We start from the raw sequence: 17,099 nt of genomic DNA on the forward strand, positions 1-17,099 counted from the left end.
CCATGGGATGCTTCTACCGTGTTTTCCTAGGAGGGAGGTTAATAGGAGAAAAGCAAAAGGCCCGCCAAGCCTAGGAGTCAAGTCACTTCTTCTTTTCCAAGGGCAGTTTCTAGAAGATGTGTTTGCAAGTTGTGTTATTCTGATGTAACAGTGTGCACTGAGCAGCCCGAGTTGTTAAAGAATTGACACTGTGAAACAGGGCCATCCTGAGCTGGGAAGCCGAGGGGGTCCATGTTTTTCCAGGTGGGGGGAGCACTTGACATTGTCATTCCAGCAGGCTTCCTGCTGTAGATCCCTGTGCTCTTCCCTGATGGAGGGTCTAGTGCAGTAGAATGTTCTGCAGGCATTTGGCTGGCGAGAAGCTGAGGGTGTGGGTGGAGGATTTGTTCCAGCCTCCTTGTTAGGGAGCAGTGATAGACTTCTAAACTTGTTTGTGTTTTCTCTTGGAGTTTAGAGAACACCTGATACTATCAATTATAACAGTTCCAAAGCATCTCCATTGACTTGCTTGAATAAGTGTGAAATTCAAATCCAGTCCCAGAAATACCATGGGGATGGAAATATAAAAGTCCTGTGGGTTTGGGCAAGTCGTCCTGCAATTTCTTACCTGTGTGTTTTCAATGCACTTCATTTCAGGTAACTAGCTATGCTTCATTATTTGCACAAGCATTGCCAAGAGATGCTCACTCAACGCCTTACTACTATGCCAGGCCTCAGACCCTCCCCTTGAACTACCAGGACCGCAGCACACAGGCACAGAGCTCTGGCAGCTTGGGCAGCAGTGGCATCAGCAGCATCGGCATGTGTGGTCTCAGTGGCCCCACACCTGTGCAGCCTTTCCTCCCTGGGTAACTTGAGCTCACATACATGTACACACACACATATGACATGACAGAACTAGTGACCCATGTTCCTAGGGCACTGTGTCTGTCTCAGTGTTGGAGGTCTGTCCCCAGGTTTTCAGCTAGGCTCTTTTAAGAAGCAGCAGGGTGAATTGTCTTTAGACTGTGATTTTCAGACTCACAGTTAATGCTGTGGACAGAGGATGGAAACCAGAAATGTGCAGCTAGGACAAGGCAGTGTGGGCTTTCAGCTTTCTATCCAGTCTGTTTATGCTGAGATAGCATTCAGGGCTGAGAGAAAAGCAGGTGGCTATGTGGTTAATGGACATCAGATTCTTTTCTGTTAAGTACACATTTTGTGTGTAGGTAGTCAGATGGCTTAGCTTCTTGCCTTCGTCATTCCTGGTGATCACAGTATCACAAGACTGAGCTCCAGAGGAGCGGTGGTCAGAGAATAGGCATCAAAAGCATGCTGTATTCCATGTGAGCACAGTGGAGTCACAAGTCACTTTGACTTATAACGTGGCACAGAGGGTATTGAATGTGGATTTCATGGACCACACACAGGTTGCTCTGTGATGAGCCTTTGACATTTGCCAATAGCACTTAATAGCTGACCTAAAGCCCATAGTTGGCTGAAAGGGTCTCATGTGTGACCTTGAAACTTAGAGTGGTTATTGTTGTCATGAAAAAATGACATAGACAATTTTGAACTGAACTAGGCTTTTATTTTACATTTACAATGCTTTTTAGATGTGTAGTATTGCTGAGCCTGTTCCCCCCACTGAGGGCAGTGCAGGGCAAGAATGGCAGTGCTCCTCATTCTGAGGGCAGTGCAGGATGGGCGTGGTGCTCCTCATCCTGAGGGCAGTGCAGGGGCCGTGGTGGTGTTCCTCATCCTGGGGGCAGTGCAGGACGGCCGTGGTGGTGCTCCTCATCCTGAGGGCAGTGCAGGATGGGTGTGGTGGTGCTCCTCATCCTGAGGGCAGTGCAGGATGGACGTGGTGCTCCTCATCCTGAGGGCAGTGCAGGGGCCGTGGTGGTGCTCCTCATCTTGAGGGCAGTGCAGGATGGGCGTGGTGGTGCTCCTCATCCTGGGGCCAGTGCAGGACGGCTGTGGTGGTGCTCCTTATCCTGGGGGTAGTGCAGGATGAGAATGACTGTCACACAGTACCCTGAGGGCAGCAGGTGCAATTGAGAGCCCTGTGGCTCTTCCAGTCTTCCAAGAAGCAGTGGTTTTGTTATGGTTGTCTCTGGAAATCAGTATCAGGTTCTTAGATTTTTCACAGAGCAACTCTGATATGTTTTCCAGGTTACTTTGCCTTGCATTTTATGTATTTGTTTATTTTTCAAGTGAATTAAAGCTGCAGATTCTCTTTTCATAGTGTGCATACAAATGGTGGGGGTGGGGACTGGTGACCAGGAGCTGAGACAGGGCCCAGGTGTTGAATGAATGAAAGGCTATGATGATCTTGACTTTAAAACTACTTTAGAATTTCAAACTGCTTAGGTGCGGGTATGATGTATGCTGTGTGTTTGCCGAGAACTCAAATAAGGCAGAGAAGTGTGTGGACAGCAGGAAGAGGTGTTACCTGGGAGTTGGTCTGCATGCTGAGTCTGCATCTGGACAGTGCGAGGGGACTGGAGCTGACCGTATTAGGATCCGTGGTTTAGGAGACTGCACTAGCATGGTAACACAAGGACAATTCCTGGCACGTTTCTGTCACTGGTGGACAGTCTGGTTATCTGAAGCCCAAATGTCTCTTCATTCACTAGGCAGTCTCATCAAGCTCCGGGAGTCAGTGACAGCCTTCGGCAGCAGCTGGGGCCGCGGCTGGCATGGACCCTGACTGCAAGTCAGCCTTCTTCGCAAACGCCTACCTCTAAGGGTTTCCCGAACGCCCTTTCTCGCAGCATGACGAGGTCAAGGAGAGAAGGAGACCCGAGTGGTAAGATGTGTTTTGATATTTAGAAGCCATTTTACTCTCATCTTAAAGCTGGAACCTCACATTCAGTGATTCCTTAGTTTTCATATGATGAAACCCAGGATCTCTGCTGTGTCCGGATGCCTTGTGAGGTCACCTCATGTGGCCTGCTTTTAGCCCTGCTACCTGCCACCTCTCGGCCATCTGTCTGGTTGATTTGTTGCCTCTGCTGTACTCTCTGCCTTCTTGTCCCAGTCCCTCCCCATCTCATTCTGTTGTCCTTCTTGGGAAGTCTCTCAGAGCTTCAGGAAGATCACTTCTTATGTCCAAACCCAAGCTCTATGGAGGATGGCATCACCATGGTCATGGTACTGGTGCTTAGCATGGTGCCGGTAATGTGAAGGAAACACCCTGGCATTTCTGTGCTGGGGAGAGGAAGACCTCTTTAAGGGTTTTTTGTTTGTTTGTCTTGTTTTTGTTTTTTATTTTAATTTTTCTTTATTTTACATTCCAACCACATATGCTACCTTCTCAACCACATTATTCTACTGTGTGTAAAGTGGCTACTCAGAAGGTGATGCTTACCCGTGTGTGGAGCAAGCCTGTGCACTGTCCTCAGCCTGCAGACCTGTTTCCCTGCATAGCCAGAGGGGACCTGAAAGTAGATGAGCATAAGAAGGAGCAGTGGGGTAGGTAGGGACATCAGGAGTTTGGCTGCTTTAACCCGGGTGTGCTTGCTGAAGGCATAAATACTTACTTTCAATGACAGTTTTAAAAATAATAACTGTCTGAGTAGTTCTTGCTGCTTCTAAGAGATGCATTCTAAGAGGATTACAAATAAGTTAAAGTAAGTGGTTGCATAGATGATTTTAAAGTGAACCACTGAGGAGGGAGGCGCCTCTGTCAGTGTGGAATTCAAGTAGCCAGATGGAGGTGGGCCTTACGTACAGCCAAGGTCTACTCCTGAGGAAGCCTCAGTGAGTCTTGTACACGGCAGGAGAGTTTACTCCTGCTCATGTCAAGGTGGACAGAAGAAGAAAGAAAGAACAGGAAGCCATGTCTCACAGCTGGCTGTTAGCTGCTTCTTCGTGGGAACTGAAGGGCACTGTTAGCCTGATGGGTGACTGCAGCCGTCCTGCGCTCAGCCCAGGCTGTGCTCAAGCTGTACTGTGTGGGGCTCTGCATCTGACTGCTTCCGAGTCTCTGGGTCTCCTCGACATCCTGGGGTTCTGGGTGTTGCTCCTCGCCCTCATTTGTAACACCTTAGTTTCTTGTAGCCCTTGTTAAGAAGACCTGAGAAAACTGATGTCTTTTCTAGCCGTGCACTCCATTTCTAGTGGAGTTCACCTTGCAGTGAGCTGTTATTACCCAACCCCCTATTCTGTGACTGCTTCCTATGATTGATTTGTGCTGTTGTTACCTGTCTGATGGTCGGTCATAGGGAAGCTTGCCTTCAAAGACCTCAGCAGGGACATTCCAGGAGCCCCACCCTTCTCTGAGAGACCATACTTTGTGTCTTCCATTTCTCTTGCTTCTTGAGCTCACTTACACTCACACCTCATTAGAGCTGATATATGTGGTCTGGGAGCAAATGTATAGCACAGCTCAAGAGTCCTGCAACTCACTTTACACGGAGAGTGTTCCTTACTGTTTCTTTCTTTCTTTCTTTCTTTTTTTTTGGTTTTTCAAGACAGGGTTTCTCTGTAGCTTTGGTGCCTATCCCGGAACTAGCTCTTGTAGACCAGGCTGGCCTCGAACTCCCAGAGATCCACCTGCCTCTGCCTCCCAAGTGCTGGGATTAAAGGTGTGCGCCGCCACCACCGCCCGGCTCCTTACTGTTAAAAATCCTTTGCAGGCACGTTGGAAGTTACTGAAGCAGCACTTGTAAGAGATATTCTCTACGTATTCCAGGGCATCGATGGCAAAAATATCAAAATGAGCCACTCTGAAAACTGTTACAAAGTGGAAGGAAAGGTATGGGAACTGGATCCTGCCTGCAGCGTTCAGAGACAAGAAAGCTCAGTGGGGTCCAGATGTCAAGCTTCTCACTGACTGACGTTCCTGGGTCTTGGTAGACTTGGCATCTGACAAGTTGCACAGCTGGATGTAGCTTCTTGCCCTGCCCTTTTGTGGCTGATGTGATCTGTCATGGGCCCTCTGTGGCCGTGCTTGCTTTCCCATGAGTCCACTGATGGGGCTGCTGTAGTGAAGATGGGGCCAGAGGAACAGAGGCCAGTGTGGTGTCCTGTTCTGGACACAGCATTCCAGTGCCGTCTGAGGGTACACTCTGCTCTTGGCTTTTCTCAGCAGGACAAGGGTCATCGCTCCTTGTGTCTCTGAGGATTGTCAAGGTCCCTGGTGGGCATGCCCCAGAACGGTATTCCCAGGGTGACACAGCAGGAGTCTGGTGTCCTCTCACTCTCTATGTCCTCTCTGTTGCCATGCTTTCTTCCCTTGGTGGTGTGGTAGTCACTTCAGACTTTCTTGTGCTGGGTGGTTAAGGTTAGACTCTTAGAACAAGTGCCTGGGGCTGACGATGAGTTCTAGCGTTCACTTTTGAGTTTTGACTTCTGGTGTGTTTACTTTTCAGGCAAACTTAAATAGATCTTTGAGGGACACGGCAGTCCGGCTTGCGGAGTTGGGATGGTTACATAACAAAATCAGAAAATACGCTGACCAGAGGAGTCTGGACCGCTCTTTTGGACTTGTGGGTCAGGTATGTTCATCACTGTTAGGTTTGAAGTGCCTAATATCTTTAAGGTTTGAGTCAGGACTCTTGTTCAGGACAGTGTCCTTGGTGACGGATGATGCTGAGAAGATGCAGACTCTGGGAGCTGGTGAGCGGGTAGCAGATGGAGGTCAGAGGAAAGAGCTCGAGCCGCCTGGAGCATAAGCAATGCCCCATATTGCTAGTGCTACAGTTGTGGGAAGTGGGGACCTGCTGCTGTCACTCCCAGATGTCCATGGCCGGGTCACTGATGGACCTGCATGTCCCTTGAAGCAGCCACCTGCCCTGACTGCTGGATCTTGAGGGGAGCAGCAGATAGAAAAGTGCATGCAGGAGTTCCTCCAAAGTCCAACCTCTTGCAGAGGTTTAGTGTGTGAGCTTTTGGTCTCGGTTGCATTCTTAGGCAGTGGTTGCTGCCAGTGATATCTACAGAAATGTATGGAGAGGATCATAGGCAGCACAGAGAGGTGATGGAGTGTGGCTGGTGGCCAGGAGCATGGCAGGGGCAGTGTGACTGGTGGCCAGGAGCATGGCAGGGGCAGTGTGGCTGGTGGCCAGGGGCATGGCAGGGGCAGTGTGGCTGGTGGCCAGGAGCATGGCAGGGGCAATGTGGCTGGTGGCCAGGAGCATGGCAGGGGCAGTGTGACTCGTAGCCAGGAGTGTAACAGGGGCAGTGTGACTCGTAGCCAGGAGTGTAACGGGCAGCGTGACTCGTAGCCAGGAGTGTAACAGGGGCAGCGTGACGCGTAGCCAGAAGTGTAACAGGGGGAGCATGACTCGTAGCCAGGAGTGTAACAGGGGCAGTGTGGCTGGTAGCCAGGAGTGTAACAGGGGCAGCGTGATTCGTAGCCAGGAGTGTAATAGAGGTAGTGTGGTTAGTGGCCAGGAACTCAGCTGGAGTGTGGCTGGTGGTCAGAGCATGGGAGGGGTAGCTTGACTAGTGGCTAGGAGTGTAACAAGGGCAGCGTGGGTGGTGGCCAGGAGTGTGATTCTGAAGTGAGACCTCAGAGATGAGGCTTGGCTTCCAATGGTCTGTCACTCAGCACAGGTTCTGTCCAATCTCTGTAGTTTCCTTCTGTAATAGGAAGGTGAAGAGGGAATGCATAGTTAGCTGCTGGTCCCAAGCCTGCCAGTGTCCTTTGGTACTGTCTGCTGTCCAGGGAATTGGCCAGCTGACCGCTGCCCTTCTTCTTGAGGGCTGACACTAGAAGCAGGCCTAGCCGGGGCCAGAGCCTTTACTGACTTCACCTTTCATCCTGTCTGTGATCACAGTTCCTTCCTTCTGATTGAGCGGAATTCAGCTGCATTTCTGTTTCGGCTGTTGTGAATGGTACTGCAGTGGTGGACAGAGCACAGCTCTGCCCTCAGCATACTGACCCTGCATCTTTTCAGCATGCCGACCCTGTGTCCTTCAGCATGCTGACCCTGGGTCCTTTCAGCATGCCGACCCCTCATCCTTTCAGCATGCTGACCCCTCGTCCTTTCAGCATGCCGACCCCGGGTCCTTTCAGCATGCCGACCCTGTGTCCTTTCAGCATGCCGACCCCTCATCCTTTCAACATGCTTACCCCTCATCCTTTCAGCATGCTGACCCTGTGTCCTTTCAGCATGCTAACTCCTCATCCTTTCAGCATGCCGACCCCTCATCCTTTCAGCATGCTGACCCTGTGTCCTTTCAGCATGCTGACCCCTCATCCTTTCAGCATGCCGACCCCGGGTCCTTTCAGCATGCCGACCCCGGGTCCTTTCAGCATGCCGACCCCGGGTCCTTTCAGCATGCTGACCCTGTGTCCTTTCAGCATGCCGACCCCGGGTCCTTTCAGCATGCCGACCCCGGGTCCTTTCAGCATGCCGACCCCGGGTCCTTTCAGCATGCCGACCCCGGGTCCTTTCAGCATGCTGACCCTGTGTCCTTTCAGCATGCCGACCCCGGGTCCTTTCAGCATGCTGACCCCGGGTCCTTTCAGCATGCCGACCCTGTGTCCTTTCAGCATGCCGACCCCGGGTCCTTTCAGCATGCCGACCCCTCATCCTTTCAGCATGCTGACCCTGTGTCCTTTCAGCATGCTGACCCCTCATCCTTTCAGCATGCCGACCCCGGGTCCTTTCAGCATGCCGACCCTGTGTCCTTTCAGCATGCCGACCCCGGGTCCTTTCAGCATGCCGACCCTGTGTCCTTTCAGCATGCCGACCCCGGGTCCTTTCAGCATGCCGACCCTGTGTCCTTTCAGCATGCTGACCCTGTGTCCTTTCAGCATGCTAACTCCTCATCCTTTCAGCATGCCGACCCCGGGTCCTTTCAGCATGCCGACCCTGTGTCCTTTCAGCATGCCGACCCTGTGTCCTTTCAGCATGCTGACCCTGTGTCCTTTCAGCATGCTAACTCCTCATCCTTTCAGCATGCTGACCCCTCATCCTTTCAGCATGCCGACCCTGTGTTCTTTCAGCATGCTGACCCTGTGTCCTTTCAGCATGCTGACCCCGGGTCCTTTCAGCATGCTGACCCTGTGTCCTTTCAGCATGCTGACCCCGGGTCCTTTCAGCATGCCGACCCTGTGTCCTTTCAGCATACCGACCTTGCATCCTTTCAGCATGCTGACCCTGCATGCTTTCAGCATGCCGACCCTGTGTTCTTTCAGCATGCTGACCCTGTGTCCTTTCAGCATGCTGACCCTGTGTCCTTTCAGCATGCTGACCCTGGGTCCTTTCAGCATGCTGACCCCTCATCCTTTCAACATGCTGACCCTGGGTCCTTTGGACATGAGCCCTATGGTGTGGTGCTGGCATCTGGAAGTTGTACTTTTTATAATTATGTGAGGGGCCTCTGCATAACTGATACAGTGTCACCCCTCATCCCGGTCCCCCATTCCTGACAGCAGCGGCTCTTCTGGAATCAGACTGTTTCTCAGGTTTTGGTCTGCATGTCCCTGGTGCTCCCCCATTTTTTCAGGTGCCCATTGGCTGTATTTTTGAGAAATGTCCAATTCTCTCCTTTAAGATTCAGCCTGGGTTTCTTTGCCTTTGTGCATTCTGGGTACTGATGCTTGCCAGCTGTGTGTCTTAGACATCTTATCACTGCAGTGTCATAAGAATCTTACAGTATTTAAATCTTGTTCTCCTATTATATTGATTACCCTGACAGTCTCTAAAATCAGCAGGGTGGTATTCATTCATTGATTCTGCAGAAGCAGAAGTTGTACTATCAAAGTTTATCTTGACGTGTTCTGACAGTGGGAGGCAGCTACATGTAACTCCTGAAAAAGACTTTCCATCTCATTTCCTGCTGTGAAGTCAAGAAGTTATGGCTGACCATATTAGATTTGTTGAGTGCTCTTGTTGGGGTGATCTCACCCCTGTTGGGTGGCTCTGTGTCTGTTGCCCTGGGTAGTAACTGTGCATGTTCTCTCTGAAGCCTCAGAAGAGCCCATCTCACTTCCAGTTCTCAGCATCGCTTCTCTCTAGTAAGGCCAGGCAGCCCAGCCCAGCTAAGCACGCACTCTCTCTGGCTGTAGATGACAGTGCTCATGGGTGTGGGAAACCGTGGAGCTGCATATTTCTTTAAAGAGGGTAGATCTTAGCCTTTGCTGGTGTGTTTATGGTAGCTTGTCTTACAATGCAGACTTTAGGCTGTGTGCTCTGTTGATAGCCTTGCGTTCATGCCAGGAGGGTCTTAGTGTTCAGGCTGGAGATGCAGAGAGAAGTGTTCAGTGCACTGAGTGGGAACATAAACCATGTCCAAGCTGGGGCTTCTAGAAGTTCCTCATGCTTCAAAGAGCATTTCAGGAACTCCAGCTCTAAAACTTAAAGGGCCATCCTCTAAGCTGACCACACCTATAGCTCCATGAGAAAAGGCCACATCCCCATTTCTCTTCACAAGGCTTTGTTATTAGAATAGATGCTGCAGGTCCAGGATTTCTGCTCTGCTGAGCTTTGTGGGGAGGTGTCTCCTCTCTCAGAGAGAGCCATTGTGTGTGCATGGCCATGCCTTAACCTCTTTATCCCTCCCACACAGAGCTTTTGTGCTGCCTTGCATCAAGAGCTCAAAGAATACTACAGGCTCCTCTCTGTTCTGCACTCCCAGGTAAGTGCTTCCTGTAGAATCCTTCAAGTTCTCAAGGGTTAGAACATCGATGCTGTAGAGGGGATTTTGTTACTTCATACATATACAAGAGTAACCACTTCCATAATGCAAGATTTATTCATTGCATCTTAGAGCCAATTAATTGCTCATTTCAGGGTCCTGTCTACCGTATGAAGTCTTAGTTGTATGCAGTCCGAAAGTGCTGTAGTGTTACAATGGGACCTTTGACCTTGTCGTTAGAATAGTTATGGCTTGTCTTCACTGTGTGGCTCAAGGGCTGATGGGATGTTCTCAGCTACTTCTCTTTAACCTCTCCCTGTTGTTTTTAGCTCCAGCTAGAGGACGACCAGGGTGTGAATTTGGGACTGGAGAGTAGCCTCACACTGCGGCGCCTCCTGGTTTGGACATATGACCCCAAAATAAGACTAAAGACCCTTGCTGCGCTGGTAGATCACTGCCAAGGTCTTCTGAATTCCTTTTTTCTGTGCTTCTAGACTTTAGTGCAGAACTTGTTTGTAGGTGGGGCCTGTGATTCTCTGCTTGAGGGTACACTCAGTGAGCACAGATAACAGATACGGGCTCACGGGGAAAGTCACCTTGTATCAGTGTTGTCTGCTTATTAACCTGGGCCTCTCAGGGTGCCACCAAGATGAAACTGGGACCAGAGGCAGTGTGGAGGCTACATGCCAGGGCCTACCTGTGCTCCTACCTGCTCGCTTTACCTGGCAGCCTTCTCTGCCTTCCCATGCTCTCCACTCTTTGCCGCTCTCCCAGGACCTGAACTTTACACACACCTGAGTCCAAGTTCTCCACAGACTATCCAGGGGTAGCCTCCCTCACTTGTGGTAATTCTGTGAAACAGAGAGAAGTGGGGGCAAAACTAAACCACTCCCCCATCCCTCCTCATACCACACCTCTGCCAGCTGGGTCCCTGCCGCCATTCCTCTCCCTCTGGCGTCTTCACCTTTTCAGTAGCTAGTTGATCACTGCAGCCTTGCAGCTGTCTTATCTGTCCTGTTTGGTCTTTGGCAGATGTTGTTAAAGGAACTGCTCCTGGGTCTTAGGTGTCCACTTATCAGCCCCTCTGCATGCACCCCGGAGCAGTCTGTAAGACTCAGGGCCACATAGAGCCCTCGGCTTCTAGTGCAGCACTGATAACTGTGCTTGCATTGCTGGAAGCCATCCTGCCACTTCTGGGCCTTCTGTAGAGGTCCTTCTGGGCCCTAGCTACCTATAAGTGTCAGGTTGCACTGCCACTGGCAGGGAGCACGACCTTGTGTGCTACACCCCAAGTCTTGTCATTATTGCTCCTTAGACCCTTTGCTTTTTGTGGATACTTAGGTGTGTACTAAACTGCAGTGTGAAATGGGACTTTCAAGTGTCTAGACTGGGCAGTTGGTCACGTTAATAACTGAGAAACTCCTTGGCTGACTCCTGCTTGAGTGTGTGCAAAGCCTGGGCCTTGCTCATTGCATGCTACTGCTGCTAAATGTAAGGAGTCCTCAATAACGGAGGGAAGCTGATGCACATTGTCTCTGCTACTTGGCTGTCTTCTGTCTTCGGTTTAGTGTTAGTGATTAGTGTATGCCATGTATTCAAATTTATTTCTGTGTATTGTTTCCTCATTCCCCTAGGACGGAAAGGGGGTGAGCTGGCCTCTGCTGTTCATGCCTACACAAAGACAGGAGACCCCTACATGAAGTCCCTTGTGCAGCACATTCTGAGTCTAGTGTCTCACCCTATCCTCAGCTTCCTCTACCGATGGATATATGATGGGGAGTTGGAGGACACTTACCATGAAGTAAGTACCAAGACTTGGGGTTAAGGACCGTGAGCACCACCTTTTCCAGTAATGTGACTTATCTCAACCGTTTCATTTCCTCTGAACAGGACTGTGCCTGCATCTCATTTGAAGGCCATTCACATGTAACATGTGCCTTGTTACATGGTCAGTGGTAAGCTGTTCTCTCAGGATCACTGCTGGGAGCTCAGCAAGGTGGAAGTGCACGTCGAGGCACTTGGCCACTTTATAAGCTTGGTCAGCTGTGCTTGGTTTGAATGAAGCAAGCTGATGGATGCGTGCTTGTTTTCCTTCTGAAGTACAGTAGCTATGGTGTGATGCCACGTGCAGAGCCATGCAGCAAACAGGATTGGCTGGTGGATGAGTGCTTGTTTTCCTTCTGAAGTACAGTAGCTATGGTGTGATGCCACGTGCAGAGCCGTGCAGCAAACAGGATTGACAGTTGCTGGGGAGCAGGACTAGGGACATCACACTCAAACGTGTTGTCAGTAGCACTCAGAAGTGGAACAGCAGACATCTGATAGAAGTTGTATTATATAGTAACACATACTAAGACGTTAAGAAATAAACAGATGCCACGCTAAATACAGCATTCATCATAAAAATGCCAATGTTTGCCATGGAAGTGGGTGCAGGAGAGGTATTTTTCAGGGGAAGTAGATGTTGAATCCAGGCCACATGCTTGCTAGACAAATGCTCCACCACTAACCTATGCCACCACCCTTCTTTCTGGAGTTCTGAAATGTGTGGTACAGACACTGACTTCCTGTGATTTAGTACGATATGCACTTGGGTCTTTTGGGGACACCTGGCTGCTGGGAATGTAAGACTTTAGGCTTTGACTTAGTGTGTGTGTGTGTGTGTGTGTGTGTAAGCCAGAAGTTAGTCTCGTATTGCTCTTCACTCTCTGAGACTTCCAGGTCTCTCACTAACCTGGAAGTTGCTGAGCAGACCAGGCTGGCCATCCAGCATGCCCCAGGAGCTGGCCTGTCTGTCTCCAGAACTCAGTTTACAATTACATGCCACTGCACCCAGGGTTTGTTTTTAATGGTATTGTTATTTTTTTCTACGTTTTTTCATATAATATTCTGATTATGGTTCCCCCTCTCTCAACTCTTCACAGGGCCTCCCTACTTCCCCTACCCAAATCCATACCCATTCTTTGTCATTAGAAAACAAGTGGGTATCTAGAAAATAATAAAATATGATAAATTAAAAACAAATTTGTCAGAATAGTACAAAACAGATGAATAAACAAAAGAAAAGAGACAAAGAAAAGGCACAAGAAACATACATGCAGAAACAGAGAAATGCCATAAAAACACAAAATTGGAAGTTATATATCTATATCTAGATATATAGATATATCTATTTTGGAAAACATTTATCAAAATTGGAAACTATATATATATTACTAAATGTACTACAGAAACTATATCTATCTATCTATCTATCTATCTATCTATCTATCTATCTATCTATCTATCTATCTACCTATATATAAAAAAAGTACCTTATCTTATTTGAAATTGCACATGTTTAAGGATAGTGCCCAGAGTCTAGAAAAGGGCTTTGGCTCCTCTGGAGCTCTGGAGTTAGTAGGAAGTTGTGAGCCACCAAGTATGGGTGGTGAGAATCAAACTTTTGTCCTCTGCGATTGCAGTACCTGCTCTCTGCAGCCCTGCCCAGGCTTTGTTTTTCTTCACCCACTGAACCGTCTCTCTAGATCTTGGTTTTGTAAGTTACTGAGCGAGCGTCTTTGTTGAGTACGGTAGAATTGGTTCATCTCATCACTCAACAAACACCCTCAGTTCTTGTCCCATTGATAAGATTTTATTCTTTTCATGCTTTTCTTTTTACTTAATTTAAAATTCCTAGAAAAGTCCCACGAGTTCTGCAGACACCCCTGGGTCCTCCCCAGGGTTATCTGAGACCCAGCATGCCAATACAGTATCTCATCAGTGTTCTCACCCATCCTCACCCCCAAAGACTCTACAGTCCGATGCTAATGCAGAACCCCTGAATTTACGCAGGGCACCTTCACAGCCAAGATCCCTAGTTGTTTGTCTTTCAGTTCCTTTGCCCAGTGACCCTTTGACGCTGTACTCTACTTACCTCGCTCCTTTTGTTGGTGAGTGATGACTGACAGGTAGCAGTTCCTTCTGAGGTTGGGGCAGCGTGGTCTTTGTGAGGGTTACTGTGCTTGCCCCTGCAGTCCGCTTTGTCATGACTCAAAGCTACTCCATGGCTGCTGGGTCTACCTCACTCAGCTTCCCCCTCACCTGGATCTGTAAAGGTTGGGCCTATTCAGGGCATTCTGTGGACTAGAGTAAGACACGCCGCAGGGGGCAAGATTTACCCAAGCCTGTTTCAGTCTGGAATATTGGGTGACACTTAGCCATCTTCTGTCCCTGAGTATAGAATCCTAATGTCCTTCATTGTCTGGCAAATTCTATAAATAGTTTTTATTTAAGTTTTAAGTCACTTCTGGCAAGATTTTCCTTAAAAGTCAGTAGCTTAGAAAATTACATTGTGCATTTGATTACTGTGTAATGAATATTTGAGGACTTTGCCTCTTTAGTCCCCGCATAGGCTAATTCTTCCTTGGCATGGCCAAAGTGAGTTATAATTGGGTTGTGAAGTTACTTTCTTCAAGTGCCGACTGAGTGGCTGTGTGTGAGCTGTGCAGTCACGGATCTTGTGTGGTGTGTGGACTATCTGTGTGTGAGCTATGCAGTCACGGATCTCGTGTGGTGTATGGACTATCTGAGCTTTGCAGTCACAGATCTTGTGTGGTGTGTGGACTATCTGTGTGAGCTGTGCAGTCATGGATCTCATGTGGTGTGTGGACTATCTGTGTGTGAGCTGTGCAGTCACGAATCTCGTGTGGTGTATGGACTATCTGTGTGAATTGGGTAGTCACAGATCTCATGTGGTGTATGGACTATCTGCAGAGGAAGTGCTTCTTCAGCAAAGAGAACTGGAAAAGGAGCCAACTAGAACCTGTGAGCTGAAATCCCTGGCTGCCTGGCGAGCAGCCACCTGGTGTGTCTGAGAAGAGGAGCCCAGTGAGGACTAGTCCGTAGGATGTGTGAGGAGCAGCACCCCAGAGTGGGCTGGGGGCCCAGACTCAACAAGAGGGGAAGAGAGAAAACCAGGGAGGGTGGCATCCTCTGCTCTGCACACTGCCCGCCACTGCGGACCTCATCTCTGAACCATGACTGACAGAGACCTCCCTTTCTTCAGTGTGCTGTCCCCACAGCAGCAAACGGTCCTACTGCTCTACCACAGACTTGAGCAGAGAAGAGACACACCCACTCCTGGAAGTGAGATGAGACTGCCCCAGTTTGACAGACAGGGAGAACAAGGAAGGGAGGGGAAAGACAGCTTGAGCTGCGGCATGGAGCTGATGAGCAAAATCACTTATTATCCATGTTTAGTCGATGAGAACTGTATCGAGAGGTCCACAGAGAGCAGTGAGGCATATTAGGACAGATCTGCCGAGAGACAGAGACAGGGACACCTACCTGTCTTCCACCACTTGCTGTTGAGCTCAGCAGCTGCCTTTCCATGAGAAGGCCAGGAGGTGGCGGGAGCATGGAGTAACCATCACTGGGAATTCTGCAGCTAGTGAAAATCTCGTTCAGAAATAGAGAAAGGAGAGACTTAAGTAAAACCCGAGAGTGTTCCCAGAATGCAGAATTGCCCAGATGGATTTCCAGAGAAACAGGAATGTGCTCAGACCTTCAGCAGGCCTGTGGATCTGTCAGTGATGGAGAGAATCCCTGGGGAAAGGCCATGCTGTGATGCTTGTTCAGTGAATCAGGTACAGATTCACCACCAGGCCTTCTTGCACATAGGAAGTACAATAGGAAGGAACATGGAGTCTGTTTTACGAGGCCACTGTAGCACCACACAAATATGTGACCACATCCCTTAGGACTATAGATGTGGAAAGCTTCCACTCAGTACCAGGACACAGAATCCAGGAGCATGTTTAAATTCTGTCTTATAGCAAGGAGGTTTATCCCCATAATAGAGAGGTGTGAGCCATAGTCCATCAGGGTCACAGCCATGGTTAGAATGTGGGAGCAGTCTGCTCTGTTGATGCTAGAGAATCATCTGCTAACATCCAGCACAATTTGGTGATAAAATACTGAACCTTGATCAGACAGGAAGTTTTTTCTGGAGCAATAACAGCTAATGCCTGGGTGGTAAGAGGCTATCTGCCTTCTCATTGGATGAAGATTAAGACAAGGTATCCGCCATCGTGACTCCTGCTTGGCATTGTGCTGCATACTAGCAAGACAGGAGTGAAGAGGAATCCAATTGAGTAGAAAAGAAAGAAAGAAACTTTCCTCATTCCAGGTGACATGATCTTAACATACAAAAAGCCCAGCATGCATTGGGAAGGCGGGTACACCTGTGTCTGATACTAAGATTCTCAAACTAGCAGCCCCGCCAGTCAGTGACAAAGACCCCGTGTGTTTCTCTATACTCGGTGAATGCTGCAAACAGGAGGCAAAACAGCTCCACTAGCATCAAACATGATTTCTAATTGGTGTTAATAATAAAGCTAGGAGTCAGATATTAGGGAGGGAACGCTGAAGGATCAGAGAAGCAGAACAGCCAGGCACTAGTTCTTAGCTCTACGAAATCCTCAGACCAAATGGAATGTCCTGTCTCTATAAGTCCTCAGACCGAATGCTGTCTATGAAACCTCAGACTGAATCCTGAGCTCCTGTCCCTCCTGCCTTACATTCCTCTCTCCACCCAGCCATGTCACTCCTGTCTCCAGCTCCCTAGTGCTGGGATTAAAGCTGTGAGCCACCATTGCTTGGCTCTGTTTCTCTTTTAGACAGATTCAATCTTACTTAGCCCAGGGTGACCTTGAGCTCAGAGATCCACCTGCCTCTATCTCCTGAGTGCTGGGATTAAAGGTGTGTGCCACCACTGTCTGACCTCTGTGGCCAACTAGTAGGGCTCGCTCCACACTCTGATCTCAGGCAAGCTTTGCAAGCTTTATTTGTTAAAGCATAAACAAAATATCATCTCACACATTAAATATTTAGGAATAAGTTCAGACTAGGACCAGTCTGGTGCCCTTTGAAATACTAGACTTGAAGTTTGCGTGGTCCATGACCTTTGTGACACAAGGAAGCTGACTGAATTGTGCCCTGTTGAAAGTGCTGTGAGCTCTTAAGTACTAACTTGGAGTCCCGGCTGCCATAGAGGCACATGGGTGTGGGGGCTGCTGTGCTCTGTGCTGATGTATAGGACTCCTAGGAACTAAGTCGCATGCTAAGAAAATGTCCCCTTTGCTCCTGTTTTTGGGGTGGGGAGTGTACATTTGTCTAGCAGTTAATGAGAAATCAAGGTACAATGACTTTTTATTTTTTTCACTAGATTCTTTCTGTGTTTGACATAATGGTAGAAATTAAAGGAAGGACCTTGAAGGGAAAATACATCAATATAATGAAGGCTTATTGCAATTATATTCTGACCTTGGTTCTTTCCTCTGCCACCATATATGTCTCACAGAGTTGATTATATTCTAAAGAGGAGTGCAGCCTTTGTGCTCACCACTAGCTGCTCCTAGAGTGACTGCACGCTCCTGTGCACTAGATGAAGCAATGTGTTCATGACTTCCGAAGATGACTGAATTGCCTGGGAGTTTTTTATGGTTTAAATTAAAATTTCTTATTGTTCACGCTGATAGAAA

The 17,099-nt window shown here is 48.8% G+C and overlaps 1 protein-coding gene across 2 annotated transcripts in view; it reads left to right on the top strand.

The window, feature by feature from the left end:
• Tubgcp3 (tubulin gamma complex component 3) overlaps positions 1-17,099 on the top strand; it is a 62,317-nt gene that overhangs the window by 15,329 nt on the left and 29,889 nt on the right. For both annotated transcript variants that reach the window (XM_057752772.1, XM_057752773.1), the window contains 7 exons: positions 637-848; positions 2,619-2,791; positions 4,623-4,741; positions 5,358-5,483; positions 9,508-9,576; positions 9,906-10,038; positions 11,211-11,377. In XM_057752772.1, coding sequence (XP_057608755.1) covers positions 637-848; positions 2,619-2,791; positions 4,623-4,741; positions 5,358-5,483; positions 9,508-9,576; positions 9,906-10,038; positions 11,211-11,377 — 999 coding nt within the window. The remainder of the gene's footprint in view (positions 1-636; positions 849-2,618; positions 2,792-4,622; positions 4,742-5,357; positions 5,484-9,507; positions 9,577-9,905; positions 10,039-11,210; positions 11,378-17,099) is intronic.

This window comes from Chionomys nivalis, chromosome 20 (assembly GCF_950005125.1).
Source record: "Chionomys nivalis chromosome 20, mChiNiv1.1, whole genome shotgun sequence".
Taxonomy (NCBI): domain Eukaryota; kingdom Metazoa; phylum Chordata; class Mammalia; order Rodentia; family Cricetidae; genus Chionomys; species Chionomys nivalis.